Source organism: Nipponia nippon, unplaced genomic scaffold (genome assembly GCF_047370975.1).
Source record: "Nipponia nippon isolate SJK-2023a ecotype South Korea unplaced genomic scaffold, ASM4737097v1 scaffold_10, whole genome shotgun sequence".
Taxonomy (NCBI): Eukaryota; Metazoa; Chordata; class Aves; order Pelecaniformes; family Threskiornithidae; genus Nipponia; species Nipponia nippon.
In genome coordinates this window covers 4,282,969-4,310,105 of record NW_028262291.1, presented here as the reverse complement: position 1 = coordinate 4,310,105, position 27,137 = coordinate 4,282,969, and the positions used below count along the sequence as shown (strand labels likewise).

The 27,137-nt window shown below is 40.5% G+C and overlaps 1 protein-coding gene across 5 annotated transcripts; it reads left to right on the top strand.

The window, feature by feature from the left end:
* Positions 1-343: 343 nt before the first annotated feature.
* Positions 344-25,680, top strand: SMIM38 (small integral membrane protein 38). Of its 5 annotated transcripts, none has more exons than XR_015702048.1 (11): positions 344-500; positions 2,204-2,298; positions 4,460-4,591; positions 12,388-12,535; positions 13,412-13,656; positions 15,329-15,469; positions 15,595-15,671; positions 17,573-17,775; positions 18,084-18,253; positions 18,952-18,983; positions 22,275-22,826. XR_015702048.1 is itself a non-coding variant. In XM_087746715.1 (11 exons), the coding sequence occupies exon 11, from the start codon at positions 22,835-22,837 to the stop codon at positions 22,964-22,966; it is 132 nt and encodes a 43-aa protein (XP_087602841.1). In that variant the 5' UTR covers positions 344-500; positions 2,204-2,298; positions 4,460-4,591; positions 12,388-12,535; positions 12,640-12,739; positions 13,412-13,656; positions 15,329-15,469; positions 15,595-15,671; positions 18,084-18,253; positions 18,952-18,983; positions 22,275-22,834; the 3' UTR covers positions 22,967-25,680. The 5 variants fall into 5 exon arrangements, 1 of the variants encoding a protein (XP_087602841.1); XM_087746715.1 differs by lacking the exon at positions 17,573-17,775 and adding an exon at positions 12,640-12,739 and having other exon boundaries at positions 22,275-25,680; XR_015702047.1 differs by lacking the exon at positions 17,573-17,775.
* Positions 25,681-27,137: the final 1,457 nt, after the last annotated feature.

Sequence of the window (27,137 nt, the reverse complement as noted above, 5' to 3'; positions counted from 1 at the left end):
ACCATTCAGTTTTCTCCTCAAGTTTAATATTAAAGGCAAGTCCAAGGTCAAGATGGGCACAGGGAGGCTTTAGGGAGCTGGTGTAGTTTATGTTTTGGCCAGTCAGCTGAGGAACCACGTGGAACTAAAATTAGTAAAGTGTGTGCAGTGAAGAAAGTTCACACGGTGTAATACGCTGTGGGCAGTATTAGCGTTGATTTACCCAATCTGTTAATGGTGTGGTCTGTCTAGACCTTTGGAACATTCCTTAGCTCCTTATTTAATGTAGGAGGAATCATTTCTGAAATTAGCATATAAATTGTCCGGAGTCAGCAGCCCTTTAAAACAGTGTTCTACCCTTGTGTCATGGCACAATAACTGTTTTAAAAAAAAAATAAATTTCCCAATCAGGCATGTTCTCATGAAGAAGCTCTCGACTTTAGATTGCATGCTGAAAAAGGGCATAAACCTGAGAAAATTCATTAAGTTTAAAATGGGGAAATGGTCAGGATTTGATTTGGGTAAGTTGTATTTATTTAGTCATGTTAATAAGGGGAAGTGTATTATGATAAGGAAACATCTGGCAAGGTCTGTTCATGTAGAAGGTTTACGTCTATGTAATTGAAACTGGAGGCTTTTCTGACTTTGATGTTAAATTTTTTTCTTTCCTTAGTCTTCCACATAACTTGTATACAAGCCATGCTGTATGGTGCGTTCATTCCCGGGCTCAGTCCAACTGAGGCTGCTGCTGGTGCCAGACACCAGGTTGGGGCAGAAAGGAGGCGCAAGGAACCTGTCGGAGGCAAATCCTCCTGCCCGGCTGTTGCTCTTTTGTTGGCTCTTCTGAAGTCCTGTGCTTACTAGTTCCCACTTCAGTTGCCAAGAGTAACATGCAGTGCCCTGTTCTTAGGCTATCATTTTCAAGGGATGATAACATGCATTTGGTTTGTGAATTTGTGCAGGAATTGGGAGCTTGCTTTTTAGAAAGAGTATATGTGTACACAGAGATGGAAAATAAATGACTATACGGTGTGGTAGGTTTATTTGGCATGAATCTGAGATGACTACACTGAGCAGTGAAGCCAATAAAATCTTTGTACTACAGAATCATGTGTTCTGAACATGCCATGTACTTTACAGAAAAACTATTCCAGGAATGTTGCTAGAGAGTTTTATATGTTTATTTGGTACTTATTTTTTGTCTCCCTTGCTCCAAAAGCCAGGTGCTTTAATCACAATGAAATTAACTGCCCAGGTCACAGAGAAAAAGAAATGGAAAATAATGTAATTACAGAAACTCCTGAAAATGATCTAAAATAACAATTTTATATGTAACTGAATAACAATTTTAAGTTGGCATATTTCCTTACCTCCCAAGGGTTAAATACTGAATTTCTTACTGAAAATGCCTTATTGAAAAGCCTTTTCTATTCCAGAAAGATTTGGCTTGTGGCCAGGAAAGCCTCCAAGATGCTGAATCTTATATTTGTCATGGTCCCAGTGTCCATCCTGTATGTCACCCTAGTGTTCTGAAGAAAGCATGTGTCTCGGCGGCAGGGGAGAGAACACTTTTTTTTTTTTCTAATAAACAGCAAAGAACTGTTCAAGAAGGAAAAAAAACTGACAAAACAAAACCAAAGCCAGCTCCCACAAACCAAAATAAGTTGCTTACCTGATGATAGAGTAGGGTATGAGAAGAGGAATTTTGTAAATGCTTTATCCTATCTTCTGTTCAAGCAACTTTAAAAATTATTATTTTATATGTGGGCAGATCAGTGACCTTCTGATTGCGATGTCATGTTTAAGCTTGTATTACTTTTAGTATGAGGCTCTCAAATACTTAGTAGTAATTTGTTTGGGGTTTGTTTGCCTTTTTTTTTTATTTTATTTATAAAAAATAACTGGGATGGCTAAACACAGGAATGCTGATAGGTGCAAAACTACGTGCAGTGAGCAGGGTTTGTGTTCTGTGCTAGTGCTCTGCCTGGCACAGGGAGGCCTTGGCTGGTGTCTGTGGGCCATGAGCTTGATGCAAAACAAAAATCATGGTAACAACGTGACAGGCAAATGGTATGGCTTGAAGTAGAACACAGGAGTCCTGGCTTTTATTTGTACGTTCCAGTTAGGGTGAAATGGGTACACTGAGCCTTCCCACTAGAGTGAGCGATAGCAGTTATTTTGTGACCGTGAGCTTAGCAACTGAAGACTTGCATTTATTTCACAGGCCTTACAGAGTGTCTGATCCAAAGATAACCACGCTCAAAAGTGTCAGAATGTACTGGATGAATCAGTGCAGGCTGTTGTTCACGCAAACGTGAGGTGGGTTGTAGCGCTTTTGGACAGGCGCGGATTTGGAGAGGTGCTATGCAAAGCCTCAACACGCTTCTCCGCGCACCTACCGCACCTCTGTCGTAGCGCTCCTGGGCCCCGCTGCCGAGCTTGGGATGGTAGCTGTGATTTTGATAAGTACCTCTGAGGGACCGGACTTGGGGCTGTTTCACTAGGTTTGTGGCCCAAGTCAGACCCTATCCTGTGACATGAAAACTTGCTGCGTTCACTGCAAGGATGTATGGTGTTTGTGGGGCACAGAGATAAATTCTTACAGTCTGCATGTTGCAAGAGCCATGTTTTTTGAGTAGTCCCCAGTGGAAAAAGGGCTTTGAATTTTCTTATCTATGCTGCTTTCTGATACTTTGTGGCTTGTGGTAAATGATGTATGCTTGTTTTTACGTTTTGCTTTTAAAATATTTCTGCTTCAGTGGCACTTTAAATGTCTGAAGGGTTTCCCCCCTCCCTTATTACTCAATTTAATTGGAATTATGGTGCCTATCAAAAAGTATTACTGCAAGGTGACCTGGAAATAATCATTTCCTTTCATCTATACCAAACATTTGTAGATCGTTAAAATGTCACAAATAAAAAAGTCTTATTCACAAAGAAATGGCTTTATATGAGCACAGTAAAATATGAGATTTCATTATATACAAAAAGGCTATGTTTTGTATTCCTGGTTCACAGAGCAAACCTCCAACACATGTGGAATGCATGGCAGGATGTAGGACCCTCTAAGGGCTGTATACAGATATGCGAAGGGGAAGAGGAGGGGGAAGAAAAAAAAAGCACTTGTGGGTCTGAGGAAACGACCCCTTTCAGTAACAAATGGAGCATGTGCTCTGGGTCTCTGGGAGGATTTGTGCAGGGATCTTGCTCTCCATGTGCGCGCATTCCTCTGAATCAGACAGGTGTTAAAGTGAAATGGTGCCCAGAGGACGCAGCACCCTTCTATGCTATCAGCAGCCTAACCACATGACGGATCCGAAAGCAGCCAAGCACAACTGCTGAGGGGTTTGCCAAGGGGTTAGATGCCAAATGCTGAGAGAGAGTCTCCTTGCCAGCTTGGCACCTTTAGGCCATGTGGCTGCCGCTGGCATGGAGTTGTCATTGTAATGTGCTGGGGAGAATGGAACCAGAAACTGTCTTAATAGTTCCTTGTGAATGAAGATCTCTTATTGTGGTGAATATAAAATATTAATTACCTTACAAATGTGTTTGGGAGGCTGCGTGTGGCTTTGGCATCTGTCCAGACTTGCAGTGGCGAAATCGGAGGATTGCCTCCTGGCAGTTGAATTTATTTGTGTTCCGCCCCCCTGCCCCGGCCCAGCATCATGCTGGAAATAAGAGGGAACAATTTGAAAACAGTTGACGTCTGGGGAAAGACGTTCGCTGGCTTCTGGGATTTGGATCAGTCCCTGAGCTGGTGCCTTCAGAGTGGGTCTAACCAATGCCGTAATCTTTTGGCACCTGTCGCAGTTTTTGGCAGTGGCACAGGACAGCTTTGATTGCGGTGTGACTGGAGTAGCAAGCATATGTCTGATGCCCATCCCAGAAAGACCAACTTAGTGCCTTTAATGCCTTTTCTATTGTTTTTCTTCCACTTTCTCTTATTCATCAAGCTGCTGTTAGTAGTTATCATTACATGCAGACAAGCATCTATCACATCGTCAAAGCAAACAAATCAAGGATGAAGCAAGAGGAGAACAGGAACTGGGAGAGTTCTGTATTATCAGATTCCAGCTGCTTTTTGCATTTGATCTTGAATTGTTTGTCTGGCCCTGAATTTTTAAGAAGTGTGGTAAATAAAGGACTCCACGCAAAATGATACAGTCCGTGCTAGTATCTGAGATGTAATCAGAAGAGGAGTATTTGGGTTTATAAATATGTTAAGCGAAATAACCAAGTATGTATCTTAAGAAGATAATTCGGTGGACCCATTAAAGGAAGTTTCTGCCTACATGTCTCTGCACTGATTGTACATCTGTAAATGGCTGCCATCCAGCAAAGCTCTTAAGTGCATGCTTAACTCTCAGCACAGCTTGGCTACAGCAATGTTGCTAACTTTGGCATGTGAGCTTTTATGCGCTTGGGGCATTCACATGCCTAGTGCCCTTCTGGATAACTAACTCTTCCTTGTGTCCTACAGGCCTGTAGCCGGGAGTCCAGTTTCCCCCTCAGTTTCCTGCTCCTGTAGAAGTTATTGAAGATGACAATAGGGCCACACATCATCTACAGCTCTGAGGTTTTTTCCCTTCATTTGAACAGCACTGAAATAGAGGTACAAACCCCTGAATAATGTTATGAAGCCTGCCAGTGCTGCATGTACTTTACCTTTCCTGGTGCCTTAGAATCAGTCCACAGATTCTCAGGTGTGTCTTGAACATAGACTAAAATTGGTTAATCAAAATGTGTTGTTTCCTTTTCTGAAGGTGTTTGTCTGTAAGCGACTGCAGTCACCAGAGCAGTTCATTAGGCTCTTATGGACGGATGCATTCTTACAGATTAGATTAGTAGGTTTACTAGGTATAATGAGATTGTCCGTAAAGGCCCCCATTGGTTTAAATCACTATTTTAGATATGTTACCAGTACAGTCTGTGTAGAATTTAGTGTTGTTTGTTGAAAATGACTCCTCAAGTAACCCACACAAAACCGTGGTAGAGGCAGAGGTCATAGTGGGAAAATGGCACACTCAAATATCATACTTAAAATCCACATTGCAGTTGTATGTGGTTGTACTGATGGATAGTCTGAGCGCTACATGTGTTAAAATTTATCATTGTGTTTGCTGCCTTGTGAAAAGTCAGTTTTGAGAGCTGGGGTGATTACATTTGAAGAGGAAGTCCTCAGGTCCTTATGGCGGTTCTTGGAATTACAACTCAGCTTTGGTATCTAGAAAGTCAATAGATAGGAAGCCTAAGATCTATTTGCAGATATCAAGCAAGATAAACATCAGTAAAGGCAGCGCAGCTGCTGAAGTGCCTAAATGATAAAAAAGGAGAATTTAATTAATGTAATAGTCACAGCTCAGGTCTCGTTAAGTACCTCTGTCAACTTACCTGGTGTAAGAGGGGAAAAAAAAATAAATTCTATCAGTAACAAACAACTGTACTCATAAGTAAAGTCCAAGCAAGCAAACTCGGCAAAATATTCTGGTCTCTGCAGTTCAGAGTCCACTCGGATATTTTCTGGACTACTATCTGCATCAGAAAGTTGCTGGACAAATAACTCTGATTCTCTCCAGTAGCTGCTTGGTATGCCTGAGATAGGGTTCCAAAAGAGGAATAGCTGGCGGGTTGTTGTTGTTTTATTTTTACCTTTACCAAAGGTTGTTTGTATTGCAGGGAGCATAGTGCACCTCTGGTCTTAGAACAAATGAGTACAGGTACCAAAGAAGGTTAATTTCTTGGAGATCATAAAAAATCCAGATGGGGAAAAAATATCCTGTTGTGAGAAAGTTCTTATGTGCTGCATTGAAATAATTGAAAATGGCTTTCTAAATAGTCCAAAGAACTTCAATTAAGGGCTAAGACTCAAAGTTCCTTAACAAAAAAAAAAAAAAAAAAAAAAAAAAACCACCAAAAAACCCAGAAAATGCAAGTTTGAGAAATACTTTAAAATATCTTTATCCAGCTTTTTGCCCCTGGAGGAGGAAGTGAGAAATTTAGAAAGCAGCACATGTGACAGATGTTGCTCAAGATGCTTAACACATTACTTAAAGATGCTCTGTAACCATCATGTTGTGAGTAATAAAAGAATGTGAATGGGATGGAAGAAGAACAGTCCAGATTTACTGTAACCACATCTGTAGCCTCACCACTCTCACGTGATGTAAAGAGGTCAATAAATTCCTGCCAGTTCCTGGAGTATTCCTAAAAGTATCTTTGCAGTGCGAGGCAACATCAGATTAGGGAGCCCTCAGGTTACCTCCCAGTGAGCTGGCATGTCTGTAGTAGATTACCACACAGGGATACTAGCTTCAGTGCCAGAAACAGTAAAGCTCTGTTACTGCCATACATAGTTAATTAGCTCGGGTGTCACACCGAGCAAACACAGCTATATTGCTTCTGGTTCTGCAGCTAAGTTAATTGAGGCTGGCTTGGGGATCTTTGCCCCAATGTGCGGTGCAGACATACCCAGGAATGCACTCCTATTGTTGACTGAATACTGTATTTTCTCATAAATGTGGCAGGAGTATAATTGCAGGGTGGAAAAAGAAGGCCAATATACATTCACTTCACTTTAGAAACTAAATTAAACCTTTGACTTAACTCACTTCTATACCAGCTCCCTGCAGGCATTTCTACAGGCTTCATTAGAGCCAACCTAGAGGCCATGGAAAAGGTCTTACAAAAGACTAGCCAGGAAGCCAGTCACAGCCCCAGATCCTGCTGCTACAGAATACAATCTGCCTCTTGGCACCTCGGGCTTGCAGCTGCCAGGCACTCTCCTTATGTGGTCACTGGTGTTGGCTCGGAGGCTGGAGCAGATAGACGAGGAGGGCTAAGGGGGAACACATTCATCACTGCCAGCAATGACTGGAGGCAGTGCCAAGTCACTATGTAACTAGGCACATGTGCCAATTTGCTCAGTAATTGGATTGCTATTTGAAAAATTAAAGTGGTGTCTAGAAAATTCTAACCTTCGCATTTATGAAGTATGAGGCTTACAGCTGAGAGGCTGAACAGGAAGAATGGAGGTGATCAAATGTAGGTGTTTAAGGAGAGCAAACGTAGGAAATAATTTGATTACTTCGAAAGCGTTATACCAGCCTCAGAAGCAGCCTCTCTGTACCAGAGAGACAAAGAGCAAGACACAGTGCAGTGGAAAGCTGTAACATTATGGACAAGCTGTAACCCATTGCTTACTAAGGAAAATGACTGCCAACTTGTCAGCTGAAAGTGATTTGTATAAAGAAAACATAATTGGAGGGAAAGGCTTGATATACTTGCTGTACTTATTTATTTTTTTTCCCTAAAGAGAAAAAACTGTTAATGGGCATTACTATATGTTTTCAGTTTTTTCCTGAGCCTGCGAATTTGCTGCTTCTGTCTACTGTATACATTGCTCTCAAATACATTTGGTGAACAAATCCTATGTGCTAATATTAAGCGTAAATGATATTGAATTATCCAGCTACAGAGAGAATTTCTTATTCAGAAGTATGCCTCTGCCACAAGCCATTTGTGCTCCCCCTGAAGTCAAATTTCATTATTCTTTGCAGTTGAGCTCACTGGCCACCCTTATTCAGCTGAAAAATTTGAGCATATGGATACGATGGATTATAAATTGTTCCTAAGGTAATGTTTGTAGTTTAAAGTATAATCCAGTTGCTAGTAGACATATAAAAGTAGTGCCTGTGTTCTTCATCACTGTTAAGCGGAAACTCAAGCTGGAAGCTCTGTATTTAAAATAATAAAAAGTAAAAATCTATGGACTCATACTGAGGAAGAACTATTTGGAACCTCTGTGAAATGTCTGATTATTTCTCATGCGCTCAGTCCTGGTAGAATGAGGTTAACACATGTCAAAGCAGAGGCTAAGGAAATTTTGGGTTACATTTCTGCCCCTAGATGGAGTATTCTGCACGCTGGTATTTTTTTTTTTAATGTTTTTGGGAGAATGGAGCTGTGTTAGAAGCCTTGAAATGCCTCTTGTTCTGAATTCCCTTTACAGTGTATCAAGTGCTGCCTATTGGGACTAGACTAACTGGGTCCCAGAGACCATTTAGAAGAGAAAAACCAAAATAGGGTTTGTTTGTATAATTGATCAGATACTATAAAGGCCACTGCAATTTCTTAGTGTCTCCTATTCATTGGTTAGTAATAGATATACACGTAAAAAGCAAGAAGCCTATACTTTACAAAGTGTCACTAATTACTATGAAACCTCTGATATTTGCAGCTTGTGGTGCTCAAAGTTTCTGTGATTTTCATGGTATTCCCTTCTCTTAGTATACCGTGAATACCATGGTAACCTTAACCGCTTGTAAAACATTTTAATAGTGACCACTGTAATATAGTGGTTGTGTGCAAACAGCATGCACCATTGCTTCAGAGGTGTTTGTAACACTTTGTATTTGTCACAATCGGAGTAAAATGTTGCCAGATTTCAAGAACTGAGTCCTAAACTTGCCAAACAGGGAGCTGAAAGTAAGTTCTCCTGTTCTCCAGCTTCTGTCTTTGATCATCTCTGGAGTTTCATTGATACATTCCTACCCAGCACTCACGAGCTTAGTGAACCATGGCTCCAGAAAGCACGGAGTTGCTTGGGAAAAGCATTTGGCTACAGACGCTGGATTTGGAGGGGGGGGTGGGTGTCAGATTAGAAGCCAGCTTTTGAAAAACCGAGATTGTTTTGTATGTGTGAGTGAGAATTCAGCTGTAGGCTCTTAGCTCAGGTATGTTCACATGTGGGCTTCTGGTTTAGCTCGCTTAGAACAGGAGGGACCAGCTGCAAAGTTTGTCCCTGGACTGGGAGCTGAATTCCTGCAGAATCTGGGATTTTGGTTTGGACCTTTTTAGATATGATGTAAATGCCAGCAGCTTCCTAACAACTGTTCTTGAAGCTCAGAGCAGAATTTAGAGCAGACCCTTGTGAGTTAGGGAATTGCACAAGATATCCCTTCTCAAACAGAAAGAAAAAGCCCGACAAAACCTAAGCCATCTGACTAGAGTCCTGAGAAATGCTTTCCAGCTTTCAAAGAAAGAAAGGGTCTTAATTCAGATTTGCCGGAATCGTCTAATTAGTCCCTTTAATGCCGTGCACCTTATAGTCTGTGCCACCGGATTCGTCCTATAAATGAGACGATGGGCTAATTCATCTTGGCAGCAGTAAACAGACCTTGTGATTGTCCTCCTTACAAACACCGGCCTGATTTTAGGAAAATGCTTTGACCAAGCCTGTGTCCCTGCTCCCTCCCCCGCGAGCCCCCCCCCCACCCCTTTTCTGAGCGCTGCCTGTGCTTCTTGCCCTCCTTCTTCCCCACCAACCCAACCCACCCCGTCTCACACACAGTGACATACCTCACACATTTGCCACTGCTAACAACAACCTGTCAACTCTTTCTTTGCACCGTGCTAGGCGCCCTTTGTTTCTGCAGCCCAGCAAGCCTTGCAGCTGTTGTCCGAGGCCTGCTCCGACAGCCTGTGATCAGTCAGCTGCAAAATCCTCCCTGAACAACTCGGTATTCACAGCTCTAATCGGGCCAGCGGACTGTTTCCTCCTCTCTCGCAGTAAATCTTTATCACTTGCGCTCTGCTCGTCAGTTAGTGGCGCCAGCTCTTTGGGCTGCTCTATCCCTTTCCCATACTCTGCTGGGCTGTGTGCTCTGAATGCTAACTCCAGCCTTGTTTAGACTCGGTGTTGCCTCAGTGCTGCAATCCACATGTTGGGAAGGTCCGAATTCCTGCTCCCTCCCCATCTTTTAAGCTGCACGTACAGCAAGTGTGTATCTCTCCAAAGGCGAAGATACTCAAAGGCTCCCTCCCTCTGCCTATTTCATACTTTATCCATATAAGTTAATTATGTGATTATCTTTCTGTTTCTCCCCAGCAGGCTGCTGTGCTTCTGTTTAAGAGCTGTCTTTGGTAGGAAGATGAGGGTGAGCTGCCCAGCCTAGGGAAGCTGGTGATGGCAAGGGAAACCCTGGGGAAACTGGCACAAACCTTAATTTGATCGCATGCCCAGGGCTATTAACCTTCCTCCTAATGGTCCCCCCACGGACGGAAACACATTTCCCTCCATCCTGTCCCTGACCTGGTGCCATCTCAGTCTTTTAAAAGATTTACATCAAAGATGTTGAATTGTGAAGCAGATTTTTAGAAAAAAGGATCACAGTTTGCTTTCTTAGTATCCCAGCTGAGTTGAGGAGAGTCCACGGAGCTTTCAGGGTGAGGTTTCCGTCAACGTGGAGTTGCTGGGGATTTATACTTGTGGAGCTGAAAGTGCAGCTTTCTCTGCGCCTGTTGCTGCTTCTGCTACAGCACGAAAACTCCTCCTGCCTCCTTTGGCAAAACGTTGTGGGTTTAATTTCCCTGTGTGCTGTGTTTGGGCTTGGGATTGTAGATGACGGAGTGTAATTAAAGCTCAGTTAAACAGCATGTTTTGCAAAGAGACTCAACTAGCTTTTAAGTAAAGCTTGCTGGAGATCACTTTAAAAAAATAAATTATTCAGGATAGTGAGGGTTATTTCAGTTTGTAAGGAGCCTGGGAAGCTTTTGTCTGAATATTGATCTGAGGACCAAAAAGTGATGTTTTCTGATCTTGTCTCTGAAGCTGAGTCCATCTTTGGCACTGGAGACCCCATTTGGCTGTCTTCATCAGCATTCCCCGCCTTTAAGTCCTTATGTTTCAGCAGTTCCAGGTGTGTGTGTGCATGCATGCATGCATGCGGGGTAAAGATTAACCAAATATAGAAATATTCCTTTAAGAGTAAAACGTGAACTGGCTTTAAAAATATGTTGTTGCTATTAATTTTATGAGGCAGCTGTAAAATAGATGCTGCTTGGAAAACCTGGGTTTATTTCTATTCAGACTTTCTATGCTTTAGTTCCTCATCAGTATAGAATTTGCTTGGTTAAAGATAAGCTCATGTATATAGGATTCTTACATTTTTGGCATTGGTGGTCAGTTTGAGCCTGTAAAGAGATGCACAGAGTAAACTTAATGACAACAGTCAATTTGATGTGCAGAGGAACGTTGCCATTAGACTGTATTATGCACGTATGTCCAGTAACCTGCAGGTAACCTGTGGCACTGCTTATTCTCTGAGCTCGCAATTTGAGTCTGAGCGCCTTGGGAATATACCCGTGTCCCACGTGTTTGCAGCAGTCTGCCGTCGTATTTGCTTTCTGGCCATCCTGGTAGTGCTCTGTTGGTGTGCCCTTCGTAAACAGCTCCCACAGACGCCTTCAGGTGGGATGTGTTTTGTCGGTGTGTAACCAGACCTATAAATGCATTTTAGGCTTGATTTGGGAAAACAGCTCAGATTTTGCTGGTATTTGCCATAGAAGTGCCTTTCCGGCTCAGTACGTTCTTCAGTGAAATTGAATGTGCATGAACAGGATTTGAATATTGGCCCTTTTTCTGTAGGCTGCCTACAAGGGCAGCAGTAGGAAGACGATCTTGAATGGTACAGAGTGTCCCACAAACAGGCTGATTGTAGCATTTGTTGGGGGAAGCTTCACTGTTGAAGGTGCTGTTATGATCAGAGTCAGTTTGGTGGAACGTAAGATAAAGAGGATACAACATCAACTTGATAGGCCCTAGGCAAGCGTCTTAAAGATAACCCTTTTTAGTTCTCTGATTTACTTTCTCTTGTGTTACTGTTCTCGCTTCCTTCCTTCATGTGCTAGGGTTTTACCTGTCGTTCTTTGGTGACTTTTCTCCCTTAGCTGTCTCAAGGTCTCAATGGCTACCGGTGCAGTGGCCGAGTTCTGTAGTTTGGTGCTCTCGGCACAAGTGGTCAAAGGAGACCTCCTACCCAGTCAACCACCTAGGCTTCCTCTGTACTTGTAAGTCTCATTTATCCTGTGAGCCTTGGTGGAGTAACTTTGCCTACAGTTTTGATGGCTGTGTCCTTTGGAGGAAAACACCGGTTGTCTTCCCTGACCCCTACAAGCTGGAAGTGTAGTAGCAGAGTTCGGCCCATTTTTTTTTCTGTCGAATAGTAAGTCAGTGAACACAGTTATTTTGTGATGTGATTGTCTTCTATTTTATAAAACAGTGGTGCTTCACCATGCCTGGGGACGGTGGGGTGGGTAATCTATCTGGTGTCATCTACACAAAAAGCAGTTGATTTTGAAATGTTCCTCGAGAACTTGGTGTCCTTTAAAGAACCAATATTTTGTACATCCTAATTTTTATTTATTTATTTTATTAAACTCATGGTAGCTAGAATTTACACGTAACCTGATACAGTGGAAGGAAATATTTTGGCTTTGAATTACAAAGGAAGATTCTAACAGTCTGAATTGAAAGTGGATAGAACAAGGAGAAGACTTTCTCAAAATTATTATTATTTTTTAAAAAATGAAAACAAAACACAGCACAATATTTTCACTCTCTTTACACAGAAGTAAGCAAGGCTGCGCACAGCCCAGCATCCACTTTCCTTAGTACGCTGCCACTGTCCGCGTGGCCTGGTTCTCCTGCTCATCTGCTGACGTTTGTGCCTTGAAGTGAGGTTTATTTTGAAGGATGCAGCTGGTGCTTACCTTCTTGGTATGTTGTAATTCTGTGGTGCTTGGTGATGTGGGCTTAGAATAATCAATTAGAAAAACGTCTTGAAGTTATGACAGGAAGTTTTTACCTGTTCTTTTCCTCAGAACTTTGTACTGCAGGGGAAAACTCCTTGCAGGAGGCAAATATTCCTAATAGGAATGTATTGTTTGAAGCATCCTACCTCCGCTCTATTGTCTTATAGAGGTACAGTCTTTTCTTCATTTTTACCCAGACTTGCAATAAAGACTTCGTATTATTTTTTGTTTAGCTACTGCTAGAAGACGACGACTTTGTGGCTGTAGGATGAACAGGATGAGAACAGCGTATTGGTTCCCTGTTCCAAATTGAAAGTGGTCTTGACTTACTTTTCCTAATGCATCGGGGTGCATATACAGGAGCAGGATATTTTATTGCTCTGCTTTTTTTTATTTGTAAGGAGCGATGTCTGGTTTTTCTAGCTCCTTCCGTATGTGTCTTTTAAGAAAATCTCAGACCCCAGCAACTTTCTATTTGATTGTCCCCCTCCCCGAGTTATTGATAATATGCTTACACAGTAATTCCATTTTAAAATAGTCTTTTAGTTTAAGAATTTCCTCGTCTGATTTGCCTCAGACTTTCCAGAAAAATTCTGCCTTGGCAAAAAGTTTGCACCTGTGAAAGTTCAAGGAAATCAGTTTAGCTTTTGCTAAATGAGGAAGGGATTCTGCCAAAATTGGGTTTATAGTGAAAGGCTAGTTAAAGTATGGATTGACTGATTTTTTTCATAATTATTAGGTAATATTAGGTGTGTAATCAGTCTCATAAAGAAAAAATATGACTAAATGGATTTTGTATTGCTTATAAAAATTAACTTTTGTTTCTTCTTTGGCTACTCAGGGAAGAATGCTTACTACTAACCCATCGTGTTTAATTTTGTGAGCCGCTTCTTCTGTGCAAATTTCCTGTACATCGTGAACAAACCCATGTAAAAGATGAACAAAGAATGAAGGGAAAAATTGTAAATGGATCCATGTGACTGCCTCTTCTCCAGATATTTTTTTTTTTCCTCACTTAAGAAGTTTAGAGGGAATGCAGGCCATGCAGTGTTTGTTAAAGCTGATGGAGTATCTTTCTCCCTCAGGGTATTTCTTTAATCAATGTTTCTTTATACCATTAGGTCATCTCCTCTTTTATTTATTTTTTTTTTTTTCTGAAGAAGCCTTGTTTTGTACGTTTTCATGCATCCTGACGTTTATTCTCAGAATGATGACCTGATCACTTCCTCTCTTTTCCTCAAAATTTCTGTCGTTTTATCTATTTTAAGTGCCAGAGCACAAAGATAACCCCGTCATAGTTCTCTCATTTTCCCCAGCAGTTCCCCCCCTTCCCTCCCTGCAATGAAAAAATGAAAGGTCTCATGGTCTTACAGATTTTCTTTATGCTTATTTTGGCCTATTTGCAACCCAAATACATCATCATGCTATAAGACGGCTCTCTAAGGCTCTTGGATCAATTAAAGGTAGCCCTATTCATTGCCAGTACAAACCTTTGCCTATTAACTCTTTCAAAGGGCATTTGTCATAGCAAAAAGCTGTGAATGCCGTCTGGGTTCATTGATTAAAAAAAGGTATTGTTTTAAGGCTGCTGAATATCTTAATTAGTTGTAATCAGAGGGTAGCTTGTGTCTGTAAAGTGATACAGTTACCTTTCACCTACTTGCTTTATTTTCTGTGTTTTTAAAAGAAAAAAAATCTCAAATGTAATTCAAGCGTACTGTTTTTAGGGTACAAGAGGAGCACGCTTGCTGATCAAACTATAATTTATGACTACTTTGTAAAGCCAAATATTTAATGTGGTAACCCAGAATACGTCTCATTGGCGTACGATCAGCCAAGAGCGAGTAAGCGGAGCAGCACTGCTCATTGCCAGCGATCATCCTCCTTTCTTCACTCAGAAATCCAGTGTCTGTATTCTGGAAATTTAGAAATCCGCCCCAGTTCTGCAAGCACTTGCACGCGTGCTTAGCTTGAGCACGTGAATTGTCTGTTAATACGGGGTATATACAGCACTGTTTGGCAGATCAAGGTAGAACAGGGTAACGTTTTTCAGACCAGTAGTTCATTTGAAGCTATTTATGAATGTGTACCAAAGCTCTGGCAAATTGTTTAGCTGGAAAAATGTCTTTTCTGCTGTCCCCTGAATTAAAACATTTCTTTCAGTAGCTAATAATACAAATCTGTTTCCTATTTAAAGAGACCCTTTCAAAAAACTAAAATCAACACTTTTCCTTAGGCTTTATGAAAAGTTTTGGTTGTGCTTGTTGCTTTCTTGGTTTATTTTCCTGAGAAAAAGACATAGTTTATATTTCCCCTAAAATATTTTGCTCAGATCAAACTGTTATTTATGTGCCTCTAATGGAGGCATCGGGGTATAGGCAGAACCCTTCCAGTCACATCTTGATGGTGCAGCAATAGCTTACATCATTTGACGCTCGCCCTCTGGAGATGCACTTCCAGAGAAGGTGATTTGGGGAATATACGCTTTTCTATCCATATTTGTGCAAGTATCTTCTTACAGGGAGGAAAAAATGCTTGGCAAAAAATGTTACACTGAGTCACTGTTGGTAGAAATGGGTATTTATGTGCTTGAATAAGATACTGGATACACTGATAATAACAAATAGCATTTAATTTGTGTCATTATGGGAAGGGAAAGGTGCACAAATGGTGTCTTACGGGGAGTCCCCCATATCTGGGACAAAAAGTCTGTAGGAAATACCTGACACTAACCATGTATATCAAATTGCTGGGGCAGCTTGGTCATCTGGAAAGCTGGGCAATGCCATGTCTGGGAACCACCAGAGAGATGAATCCCTACCACTTGCACTCAACTTGTGGTTTGCTTGATGAATTTTATTACAGGAAACCCATGCATGCACGTGCACGGATTCTCAAGGTAATATGGCAGAGTCATGTCAATGCAAGCGGTGCTGTATTCAGTCTCTTGTTTTCCAGTGAATAAGTGTACTAGACAATGGCTTGAAGTTAGAATAAGTTTCAGATTTATTTATTTTTTTTCAGAAGCCAAGATGATATATGCACTTCCCTCTCAGGACAATTTTGCTATATATGCCTAGATTCTGCTTGAAGCACTTTTCGTGAGTACTCTATCTCCTTTTTTAAAGAACTCTATTTTACAAAAATGCTTCAAAAAAACTAGTTCTGTCTTCAATCAACTGTATAGGTAGGAGCCCATTATCATCTCTATTTCATAGGTGGGGAAAACCAGTCTGATAAAGATTAAAATCCCCATTCAAGGAAATGCAAAAACTTAAGCATGTATTTTAATGTTCCTGTGATTTTGGCATAAGCTATTCTGAAAAGTTTCTCTGGGACGCTGTCAGAAGCAAAAATAGAATATGCGTTTGAGTTGCAGACGGTACCTCAGCCACAGTATTCCTCGCTGCAGTGTGTGGACATAAGAATTTTTCTTTTTATACTTGATAAAAAATGTGATGCATGGCATGGTCATACAGGAGAGAGATTTCTTTTCATAGTCGGTTATTTAATTCCGTGGTTTATATACTACAGTATTGAAGCTCATTTTGGTGTGGAGATCAATGCAGTTCTAACCTTTTTTTCTTCAGCTTTGCAGATTTTCACAGAAGTGTGTAGTGTCTTTTCTTTGGTCAGGTGCCTTGGAAATAAATTTGGAGAAGTAAATATGCACATTTCTCCTGTAATGTGATGTGCATACGTATTTATGTATAATGGTATTGTGTGTCTTGCTCTATATAACATTTTTAGGTGTCTGTACAAGTAGGAGATTTATGAAGTGTGACTCATTTTTCCTTCTCCACACTGTTCCAGTGGAAGAGCTCAGACTGCGATGAGAAAAACTAGTACACGTTATTAAGAATTCCGATAAAGCAGGCTGAATAAATTTGTTTTCTTTGTGAGCCTTAATCCTGTGTTGTATCGGCTTCTTGGACATGGCTAATTTATTTGGAATTCCATTCTGTTCCCGACAGCATTCCTGATTAGCAGTTTGATCACCCGGAGCAAAGTTACATACCAGCTTTCAACTCTTGTAATCTAGCAGTGTAATTTTTTCAAATGGGCTCTTTTCTTTCCTTCCTTGCCCCAGCTCCCCTTCTTTTTGTGTGCAAAGAGACTTTAAAAATAAGCAGGATAACCTGTTAGGAGAATGAAAAAGTTGTTCAAAACACAGGATAGTTTGCTGAATGCCCGACTCGGGTCTGGCGACAAAGCCTCTGATGCAAAGTTCAGACTGGAATATGGAAAATTCCGAAATCGTAGATAGTCGGATCAGCCTGTGTTTATTGTAAATCTAGTGTTCTGTGGCTATCAAAAATGAGACTTAAGAAAGCAAACCATTAAGGAGACAAAGCCAAAGCATTAAGCCTAAGCCATGCAATCCCATCCCTTTTTTTTTTTTTTTTTTTTTTTTAATTTAGTATCATAATGGTAGATCTGATAATGCATTATCACTCACATGGCTTTAAATAAACTTAGGAGGATTTTTCTAGTTGCACATGTATTTAATAAGGACCTTGTTGAATGCAATCGTATTTTTGATCATCTATCTTCAAAGTTTCCAAAATCCTGTTAATTTCCAAGTAAACCTTTATAAGAAATATTCCAAATATACCTTTCAGATAATGTAATTTTATTCTTAAATAAAAAAATAAGGTTCAGAGCTGTGTCAGTGCAGCATGTGAAATATTTACCTTCCATCACTTGTGAAGGATAACAGGTTTTGTTCAATAATTGCATTTTATGGGTGGTGTGATATCATCTTCAACTTCTTTCCATGGTCTGTAGTTTGCCAAAGCACACTTTGCCTATGGTACATTTCACCCTTTAACTTTTATTTAGTAGTTAAGTTTGTCACATGCTGGACCTTGTATGGAAATTGCAGTTGTGTCATTGATCGCTTCTATCAATACTGACTTACGCTATCAAAACAAATGACGACCAGGAAACCCAAATTTAATTGTAAACCAGGGCAGGTTTTGATCTGATCTCTTTTTGGTAGAGCACAGGAGGAGCGTCGTTCAAGTGAGGCTAGAGGAACATAGCATGTAGCAGTGCTTAATCTGCCAAAGACGTGTAGCTACAGACAAGAGGGAACGGGGTTTTCCATCCTGTGACATTTCTTTAAGGTCCCAGTCTCGTTTTGTACACAGTGGGAAGGAAGGAAGGTTTTTAAGTCATGAGAGGCTCAGGAAGAGCCCAAAGGTAGGTGGCCACAGCACTCGTCAAAAGTTTCAGACTGTAGTTTTATGTTACTGACTTAGCAACTTGTGTAGGGTCTCTGACCACTAAAGAGAGAAATGGACCTAATCATTTCTTGATAACGAGCTATTCTGAACTTTGTAACATAAATTCTAAATATTTATGTTAGGCTTTTTTCCTTTGAGTGACTAAATATTTTTATAGTTTCGTTTGTTCACCTTTAGATGGACATTTTGGATATTATTGATATTTTAGGTAATTGACGTGATGAAGTATCATGACATATATGTGGTCTATTCTGCTACTTCTAGAGTATGTCCTGATCACACTCCTAGTAAGAAATCCCTATAAATGAAAGGGAAGCAAGGTGTCTACTGCTGAGCATTGCAGCACGCAGCAGCATATGGAGGGGCTGATGGAGTGACAGCTCCGTAACTGCGAAGGTCTCATCAAGTCTTTTTTAAAATACAGATCTCTTCAGGTAATCACTTTTAAGACTGATATATAAGTTTTTGTTTCATTTCCTCCTAGTCCTTTCCCCTCATTTTAATTATTGTTTTTCCTACGATCTATGCTCTTTTTTTTTTTGCTTTTAAATCTCTTGTGACTGCGAGGCCTTTGAGGATGAGCTGGAGTTTTACAAACACTTCTGGTTTTACAGACACTGAAGTTATTCTTAAGAGAAGAAATATGTAATAAATGAAGTATCTTATTTCTGTCCTTGCTTCTCTTGATCATGGAAATGGACATATCGAACTGACTGTAGTGGGAGGAGTATGTTTGCTGGGGATTTTCCAGTAGAAAACCAGTGGGGCAGGTGTTTGCTTTCCTTTGACTCAATGCAACATTGAATGATCTTGATATGTGCACATTATCACAAGTTATTTGAAGCAGGAATTGACTTTGAATGTCAGATTTCGTCCTCTAAAGCTATGAATACCTTGATCTGGCTCTTTTTAAGTGGTATTTTGTTTTCAGTGCGATGTAGAATGCTTGTTCAGGAGATTTCACGTATGTAAACTGGAGCAAGGTGCCTTTTTGACTCTGATAACTATAGAAGGCACATGATTCGGAGAGATAAGTGCTGGTCTTGAATTTTTCTTTTTTTCTTAACAATGAACTGGGAACTTCTTGTTAGCCATGCCGACACCTGCAACTCTTTGCTGTTTTCTTTTGTAGATATCCTGACTTTTGAATGTGTGGTAAATACAGTAAGTCAAATATCCTGGTTTTTAATTCTAATTTATTTATGTTTGGGGCTATATTTCAAACTGATGATAACAGTGGATGTTTTATAATTATTGTTGTATCGTCTGCTTTGCTGCTTGTAAATTCACTTGGGTTTTTTTTTTTTAAATTTTAGGAATGCAGTAATATTTTAGGAAATAGATTGTTTTATAATCAGAACTGGAAAATTAGATGTGAAATCTGTTGCCTTACATTTTAAAGGTCAACAAGAATGCATAATACGTACTTTTTTTTTTTTTGCTAAACTACCCTTCAGTGGTCACTGATTACCAGGACAATTAATTATGTGATAATTTAAAAGCAATATATGGAATTTTTCTTGGGAATAGTTTAAAATTAGAGGATTTTAATAAATATTTATAGCAGAAGAGGGTAATAATGTTGGTTATGTGATGAAAACATATGTTAGTAATAAAATATCACCCATCAGGAATACTGTTCTATCATGCTGCTGTTCTCTGGAGAGATGATTAGTTGAAAAATGATTTTAACAAAATAAACTCTGAACAGAGAGGATGCTTTTATGTGTGATACAGCATACATTCTTCAAAAAGGCAAACCATTAAAAATGGTGCCAGGCATTAGGAACATCTGTTGTGTGGAAAAAGTATGTTTGGGAAAATCCAAATAATAATTATCAGTATATAGGCTTTACGTAGTGCTTTTCCTCACTCGGTTTCAAAACACTTTACAAAGGAGGGAAGAACAGCTATCCGTATTAAACTGCATTTTCTAAAATCTAGCCACACCATGTTTTCATCTGGCGCGTAGATTCGCCTTGCTTGGGCTGTGGCATTCATTTTCTGTGGGAGGAAATCTGTCCTAACAAGTGAAATCTAAGCAGGAAAGCACCATCCTTCCATCTTCAGCAACTGAAACGCAGTATTCCTTTGTGTGAATAAATGTCGTACCTATGAAGAGTGCCAAGTTGACAGCCGTGGCATGTGGAGCCATAGAACTGCTATTGACCAGGCAGCCGTCGTGGAAGCTTACCCGGCTTTATGTCAGCCTGTCCCAGGCAGAGCCCAGTGCCAGGCGCGAGGGTTGTGTGGTTTCTGTTCCGGCTTTGACACCTCTCGGGGAACGCCGGAGAAAGCATAGCTGAGAACCACTTGTGAGCCTGCGGAGGAGGCACCTGTTCACTTGGCACCGGAATGAACCACCAATTCGTTCCTCATGTGCCCTGAAATAACCACTGGGCTTCTCCCCGCTCACAGATCGAACTGGAGCTGAGGGCCAAGGCATAGGATGTGCTGTATTACGTGACAGTCCCATTAGCTAATATTGAAATCGGTGAAATCCTGCTGGTGGTTTTCAGCAATCCTGCTACAGTACGGACAGCAGGATTGCACCAAGATAAAGGAAGATGGTTGTCACAAAAGATGCCCTTTCAGGTATAGCAATCGCATCCATCCAGGAAACATATATACAGATACGTGCTTTCCTGAAAAAAGGCAGATATTGCCTCAACCAATAAATTACTTTACAGCTACAAAATGAGCCAGTTGCCCAAGTCAGTATGTAACGCAGAGGTCCTGGCTGTGGGCTTCCAGTGGTTGTATTGTAGCAGATAGAGCCACTGAACAATTTGTCAAACTGTTTTTCCTGCTTAAATCCCTTTCACATGAGACGAAGATTTCCTTTCTTCTCATCTGTGTGGCTGTAGGTCTCTTAAACAGGTTAGGGAAACAGCTGTCAGGAATGGCATAGCTGATCTCGCTTTAGGGCAAGCTGGTAGACCTTTTGGGTCCCTTTCATCCTTTTTCCTGTAGCTGGAGGTGGCCCTAGTAACATATATATGTATATATATTTGTTCTCTCCAGCCTGCTGCATTTTTTCAGCAAAGTATTTGCTAGTTGAAAGGCATAGTCCCTTTAAACTCAGCATCTTTTGAAGTCTGTAGGTATAAAAAGACACTCATTGTTCGGTGCACCTCCACAAAGATTCCTTCTTAATCCTGATTGTGTGCACTCATCCCTTGGTTGAGCCTTCCTGTACAGAGGAATTTGAGTTGATTCACATTCCTTCATAAATGCACATAGGGTAATACATCAGACTTTCTTTCCTTTTAAAGAATCTGATCGGTTTTGACACTTTCCAATTCCATTAAAAAAATCCCTGTAGTAGTTAAGAGCACCCATTAGTGCAAACAAACTCCTGAAACCCCTTAAAGTATTTGCTTTGCCGTGCCGTTTAACTGTTTACAAAGCCTTGAGCTTTGCTTCTGATACACGGTCAATAAAAGGGAACAGACTATTTTTTAAATTGTAATTTAGATGTATTTGTGTTGTCCTTGTAGAAGGCAATGTGTTGACTCTCGTGACGTTACCCTAATCACGACAAATTTGACCAGAAAATGGTACTGTAAGAGAATACTGACACTCGATATTTTGGTATGCCATTTGGTTTAATGCAGAAAAAAAATCAGGGAAGCAGTCCTGACGCTGTGCTATTGCTTGGACCTTGTCCAAGTCATTTCACTTACTGCTGATCCCTCACATTTTTGCCTTCACAACTCCACTTGTCCAGGTCCAGTTGTTGAAGTCCAGGCCCAGGCAAGGTATTACTTAACCATCTATAAAAGTTCCTTGTTTTCTTCTTGAACTGCGTCCTAGAGTTTGTACTTGTTCTAATGGGGACTTGGCATCAATGGGGACCTCAAGGTATTACTGTACCTATTCCCTGATTTTAAAGGAAAAAGAATGTAAAATTCAGAGCTTTACGTCTCTGAATCAGGTTTTAATTTCTTTTTAGATGGAAAGTGCAGTTTCTGGGGAAAGGAGCTTGCTAGTTGAGTAAGTTCAAAAAGATCTTAGCAGTTCCAGTAATTACTCATTTCATCAATCCATCTATATTTAAAGTGAGCTAAACCAAGTTCTTTCCTATAATGTCTACTTCAAATAATGCTGCTTTACATTTGGAGAGCCAAATAAGGAAATAGAACATAATCTTCCAGGAGTTTCTTTCCCTTTTGGTTTGTGTAGCTCAGAGACTTGCTGTAACAAGAGCCCTTCTTTCTCTGAAACCTGTTTAACATATTCGACTAAACAAACTATCTCCTAAAGAAAGTAGGAGCATTTTTTGTGTGTGCCTTGCTCTAGCGTTGGCTCTTGAGCACATTTCTGCATTTGTCGATGTACTAAATGAGCGATGCATTTTGGACAGCTTCTGTGTTCTGATTTGTTTTGTTGTGCTTTTTTCCTCCCCCCCCCCCCCCCCCCCCCCCGCCCTTCTTCCCCGTTTAATTTGTCTAGGGGAAAAAAAAAAGCTCCTCCAGTGTTGTTTCCTGCAAAGACCATTCTTAAGAGCTCGTTGGACAGCGCAGGGCTCTTGAAGTGATAGCTAATTGGTGAAAGAAAGGCCCTGATTGTCTTGAGGGAGCTGGAAAGTGCTGCGTGTGCTGCTGAAAGGGACTAGGGAGAAGGTGCCTGGTTTCGCTGAGCAGCTGCTGCTGGAGATGTTTGGAGATTACATCAGCATTGGAAAAAAGGGGCAAAAAAAAAAAAGTCCAACTTCACAGAGACGGAGTTTATGGCGTTTTTTTCCCCCCTTCCAAAGGTCTTCTGACAATACTGTCATTGTCAATATAAGAGTTGTTAATTCTTTATGAATAACACATGGGGCCTCTTGACTAAATAGTACGTTACATGTCCCAAATCTGTCAGCTGGACTCTTCTCTCACATGCTAGTGAGATCACTTTGATTGGAATGTTACAGGAATTGCTGGGCTGGCCACGCAGAACTGAATACTGCATTATATAATTAGATCTCCCGGAGTATTTTTTTCACATTACCTCATTATTCTAGCTTAAATATGGAATCAGCCCTTTTGATGATTTTACTGGTTGTAATTATATTAATACGATTCATTTTGTGGTCCTGTCTTAGTGCTTATATAGATTATAAACTGTCCCAGAGGTTTCCTGACACAAGAAAAGAGTACTAAGAGACTTCAAAAGGCTTGTTCGGATTTGAATTGACAATGGGGAGAACTGGATAAGGTAAATGGAGCTAGAGCAGATTTTACCTTGGGATCTGATGAGAGAGAAATGACCTGTTGAGACTGCAACTGAGTGAAGATTCTTCAGACAGCCTCATGCTGACAGAGGAGGGAAAAAAACGACAACTGATTGAGTCAAATGAATTCCTATCAAACTCGGGCATGAATTTGTTGTTGGGAACAGACTTGTGGACTTTTGCCAATTAATAATCTGGACAAGCTGGAAGGAATCCTATTGCTGGGCAGTCCAAGTCTGCCAGTGGCCCAGTCTTGATACGTGAAATGTGATGGCGTGCTGCCTGCTGGACTAACTGCTGGTCCGTACGTTACGATGTCAGCTGCACCGCCTGCCTGGATGCGACAACTGACTGTGCCCGAATGGCGCTGAAGGTGACTGGCCCAGCTCAGTAGCCACGTGCCATACTGTGGCCTTGCAGGAGTGGATTTTTACCTGATTGGCTGCTTTGTTACCAAATTCCTCCTGGTTCCTCCTGGTCATTCGGATCTGAAACTGACTGAATGATTTCAAGTGACTATAACCTGCTGAATGTTCACATTTCTTAGCAAGCAATATATCTGGGTACCAGAACGAGCTGGACACCACTGGAATAGTCTGTTCCATGAAAAACAGATTTGTGCCGCAGAGCTTGTCTGACGGACTCTGGCTGTGCTTCAGCAGCGCTGAGGGGTGGGGGGCACACGGCAACGTGATGTGCAGTGAGTTTTGACTGCAAAGCCCTGCAAAATACCTTTATTTCTAGCCTTTAATAAGGAGCTTACTAGGACACCGAAGGGCACCAAGGCCATAGTGACTTAGGATTTTTTGGTTAACTCATCTTGCAAAGTGAAATAAGTGGTTCCAAGTGATCTGTCTGCTTTCAAACGGATGTTATACTAAGTCAGACATCCAAAAATCTTGTTGCATATACAACTCTATTTAACATCTGCTTTTAAGAACTCAGTTTTTCTACAGTAAAATTAGGAAAATTGTATTGCCTTGCCTGAGAAATGCAGTGTCCTTGGCCCAGTCACCTTTAAAAAAAAAAAAAAAAAAGTCCTTTTTGGGTTGATAATTTCCTATATCATGTAAAAGTGAAGGTTGCCACTTCATAAACTGGCTTCTCTGTCTCTTTGTAGCTCACATGATGATATGAGAGCTCAGCCTAGGTAAAAACCCACAGCATTCCCATAAAGAGTTTCTGGCCCATTCATGACTCTCACACTCCTACAGGCTTGTCTCATTAGGAACTGTTAATCATCCCTTATTGCTTTGTCTTTTGAAGCCTCCTAAAATTCAGACATGAGAGGTGGTATGTGTTTATGCTGTGGAACAGGGTAAATGTCAGGTCAATTGATTTCAGCCTCAGATTTTATTTATGGTGGATGACCAATCAACAAAACAGCCTGCAATGCCTGAAGATGCATGTCATTGACTTGAAATCTAGCCAGATGACAATAAATTAAATGTAGATGTAACTAACCCCCTTGTCCATTTCTGTGGTTCTTAATTTTAATGATGATTCTGTCTGTCTTTTTTTTTTTTGTTGTTCCCTAGCAGCAGCCAGACCACAAAGGAAAGTGAAATGTTGTCTACTTGATGTGCAGACATACCTTTGATAATAAGTAACTGGAAAAATGGGCACAGCGATCCATTTTTCTTCTTCCAGTTCATCATCGCTATTCTTAGCTGTTGTATGCAAAACAAAATTTGTAGATAAATAGATAGTGTCTTTGTTATATTTAAATTGTATTTGAAAGTGTCATATTCATATTAATTCTTTAACAATGTGGATGTAATGAGAAATGGTACATGTGAAGTTGTAGATTAATGCCTTTAACATTTGGTGATATACGGAACTGACACTGGTATGGAATTCACAGCATTGATTTCTTTATCCCTGCAGACCAGCATCCTAAGTTTTCCGTGTAAATCAGGGAGCGTGGTCTTGTTATGGACCAGACTTACACAGGCCAAATTTCCATTGCCCTCCATGGCACGGTTGATAGGGAATCATCAAAACGTTGTCATGCCTGAGATATCATAACCATTCCCCGTATCGACTGTGGGGAAAAAGAGGGCTGGTACTGGGTGAACTTACTGATTGGTAGACTTAGTGAATGGTAGGTATCTATCCTGTAGACAACCCCTGTCCCAAAACTCGGTGCTGGCCAGATATGGGGAACAGTCTGTCAGTGGGCTGGTTCTGTTGATTTTAATAGACAAATACCATTTGATTTGGACCTTATGCGAGTTATGTGAATTTTGCTCTGATTATGAGAATGGTCTGGCCAGTGTTTGGCATCATATTGCTCTGCATCCTATACAGGTAAAACTGGCTGGAACGCTAAGAAGTTTATTAGAACATTGAAGTTTTGAGGCCCATTTAATTAATTGAATTAAAAAAAAAATATATATTTTGACTAAAGAATTCATTGGGATTTTGTTACCTATTAAACTCCTTATGCATTCAAAGTAATTTTAATAGCATCTTGGTTAATTTCTGTGGATTCACATTGTTTTTATCCAGCGCTGCAGGACCTTTTCACCATGGGAGGCTGTCCTGTTTATGCTGTCATTACAAAATTGGGGCTAGCACTCTTTTAGGAGTGCAAAGGATAAAGGAAAGGAGGATCTTCCTCTTTATTCCCATAGACACTTGCCCTTTCTGTTTTCAGGGAGATAATAAAAGTCTAGGCTCTTTAAGAGTCACTCATGGAATGATGTGAAAGCGTCTGCTAATATTTCCTGGTGTGGTCCTGTGGAGCACTGTGCCGAGACGTCTGAATTAAGAGAGCGAAGGCTAGCTCTAGAGCTGAAAGAAATGTGGTTCTGTCTGCTCTAGTCTACGTCAATGTGTCTTGACTAATCTAGGGCCCAAAACCGTGTCTGGAGTGTGGGGAGTCTGGCACCGATAGGCAGCATCCCGTTATTCCCAGGAGCTGATATGTAGAGTTAGAATTCAAATTTGTCCTGTTGATTTGGAGGGAGCTCATCTGGAGCCAGCTTCAGACCTACCTTCTACCTGAAGTAGCCACAATGAAGGTCGAAGTTATTTTTCACTGCAAATGCTGCGTTTGGCCCTGCTTTGTGCTTTCTGAAGTGTCCTGAAAGAACTCTCCTGGCATCTGAAAGCCCATGGTATCTTTATGCTTATTAGGAATTTTGTCACAGATGGATTGGTTTCATCCTGTTATACTCTGATTTAACCATATTTTTTCCTTCAAGAAAATATAATACAAAGATAAAATTTTTAAATGTATTTTATTTATTTTTTCAAATGTAAAAGTTAGATTGTGCCTGTGCTTACAAGTTACTTTCTGTTTACTGGACAGAAGAAAACATTTTGGGGAATAAGTGCTTCATGTCAGGTAGTTGTTGCTTATTTAAGATCCATCCTGAAGCCCATATTTCAATGGGATTTGAATGGGCTTGACTGGAAATCACTTCGGAGTCTTTTAAAATTAATTCCATTTAGTTTAGGAATTTAAGAAGATACTTATGCCCCACTGATTGCGTTTTGCGTTTAAGGATGGATTTAAAAATAAGCATGTGTTTAATGGCAGTTTTGAGCTGCGGAGAGTGTGAATGAAGATTGCAGTGCGGAGCCCCCTTTCAAGACATGAAACAAAGGTATATGTAAAGAAATAGAAAAATAATAGCTAAATACCGTGATGACATTAAAATCCTTACTAGTCTAAAGTTAATTATATTTTATATACACAGATTAAAATCCATTGCATATAAATATATTCTGTATGCATTTATTAATTTATATCACTAATATGCTAAACAGTGACCAAAATTACCATGGAATCTATCGGGAAGAAAACCTACTTTTTGCTTTAAGACATTATCCCAAAGAACCTCTAAGATGGTGTTAGATTCTGTTCTGATTTATATTTGGAAAATCAAATTTTTGTGACTCTGCCAACAGACTTAACTACAGGGTTTTTTTCTCTCGCTGTGTTTGGTACCACAGTACCATTGTAACCAACAACTAACATTGACCTGTCGAGGCACTACTGAAAGCAGGTGTAATTACAGAAGCTTATAAGCCACCTGTAATGCAGTTTAAAAACTCCCTAATATTCCACTGTTACTCATAAAAAATTTCCT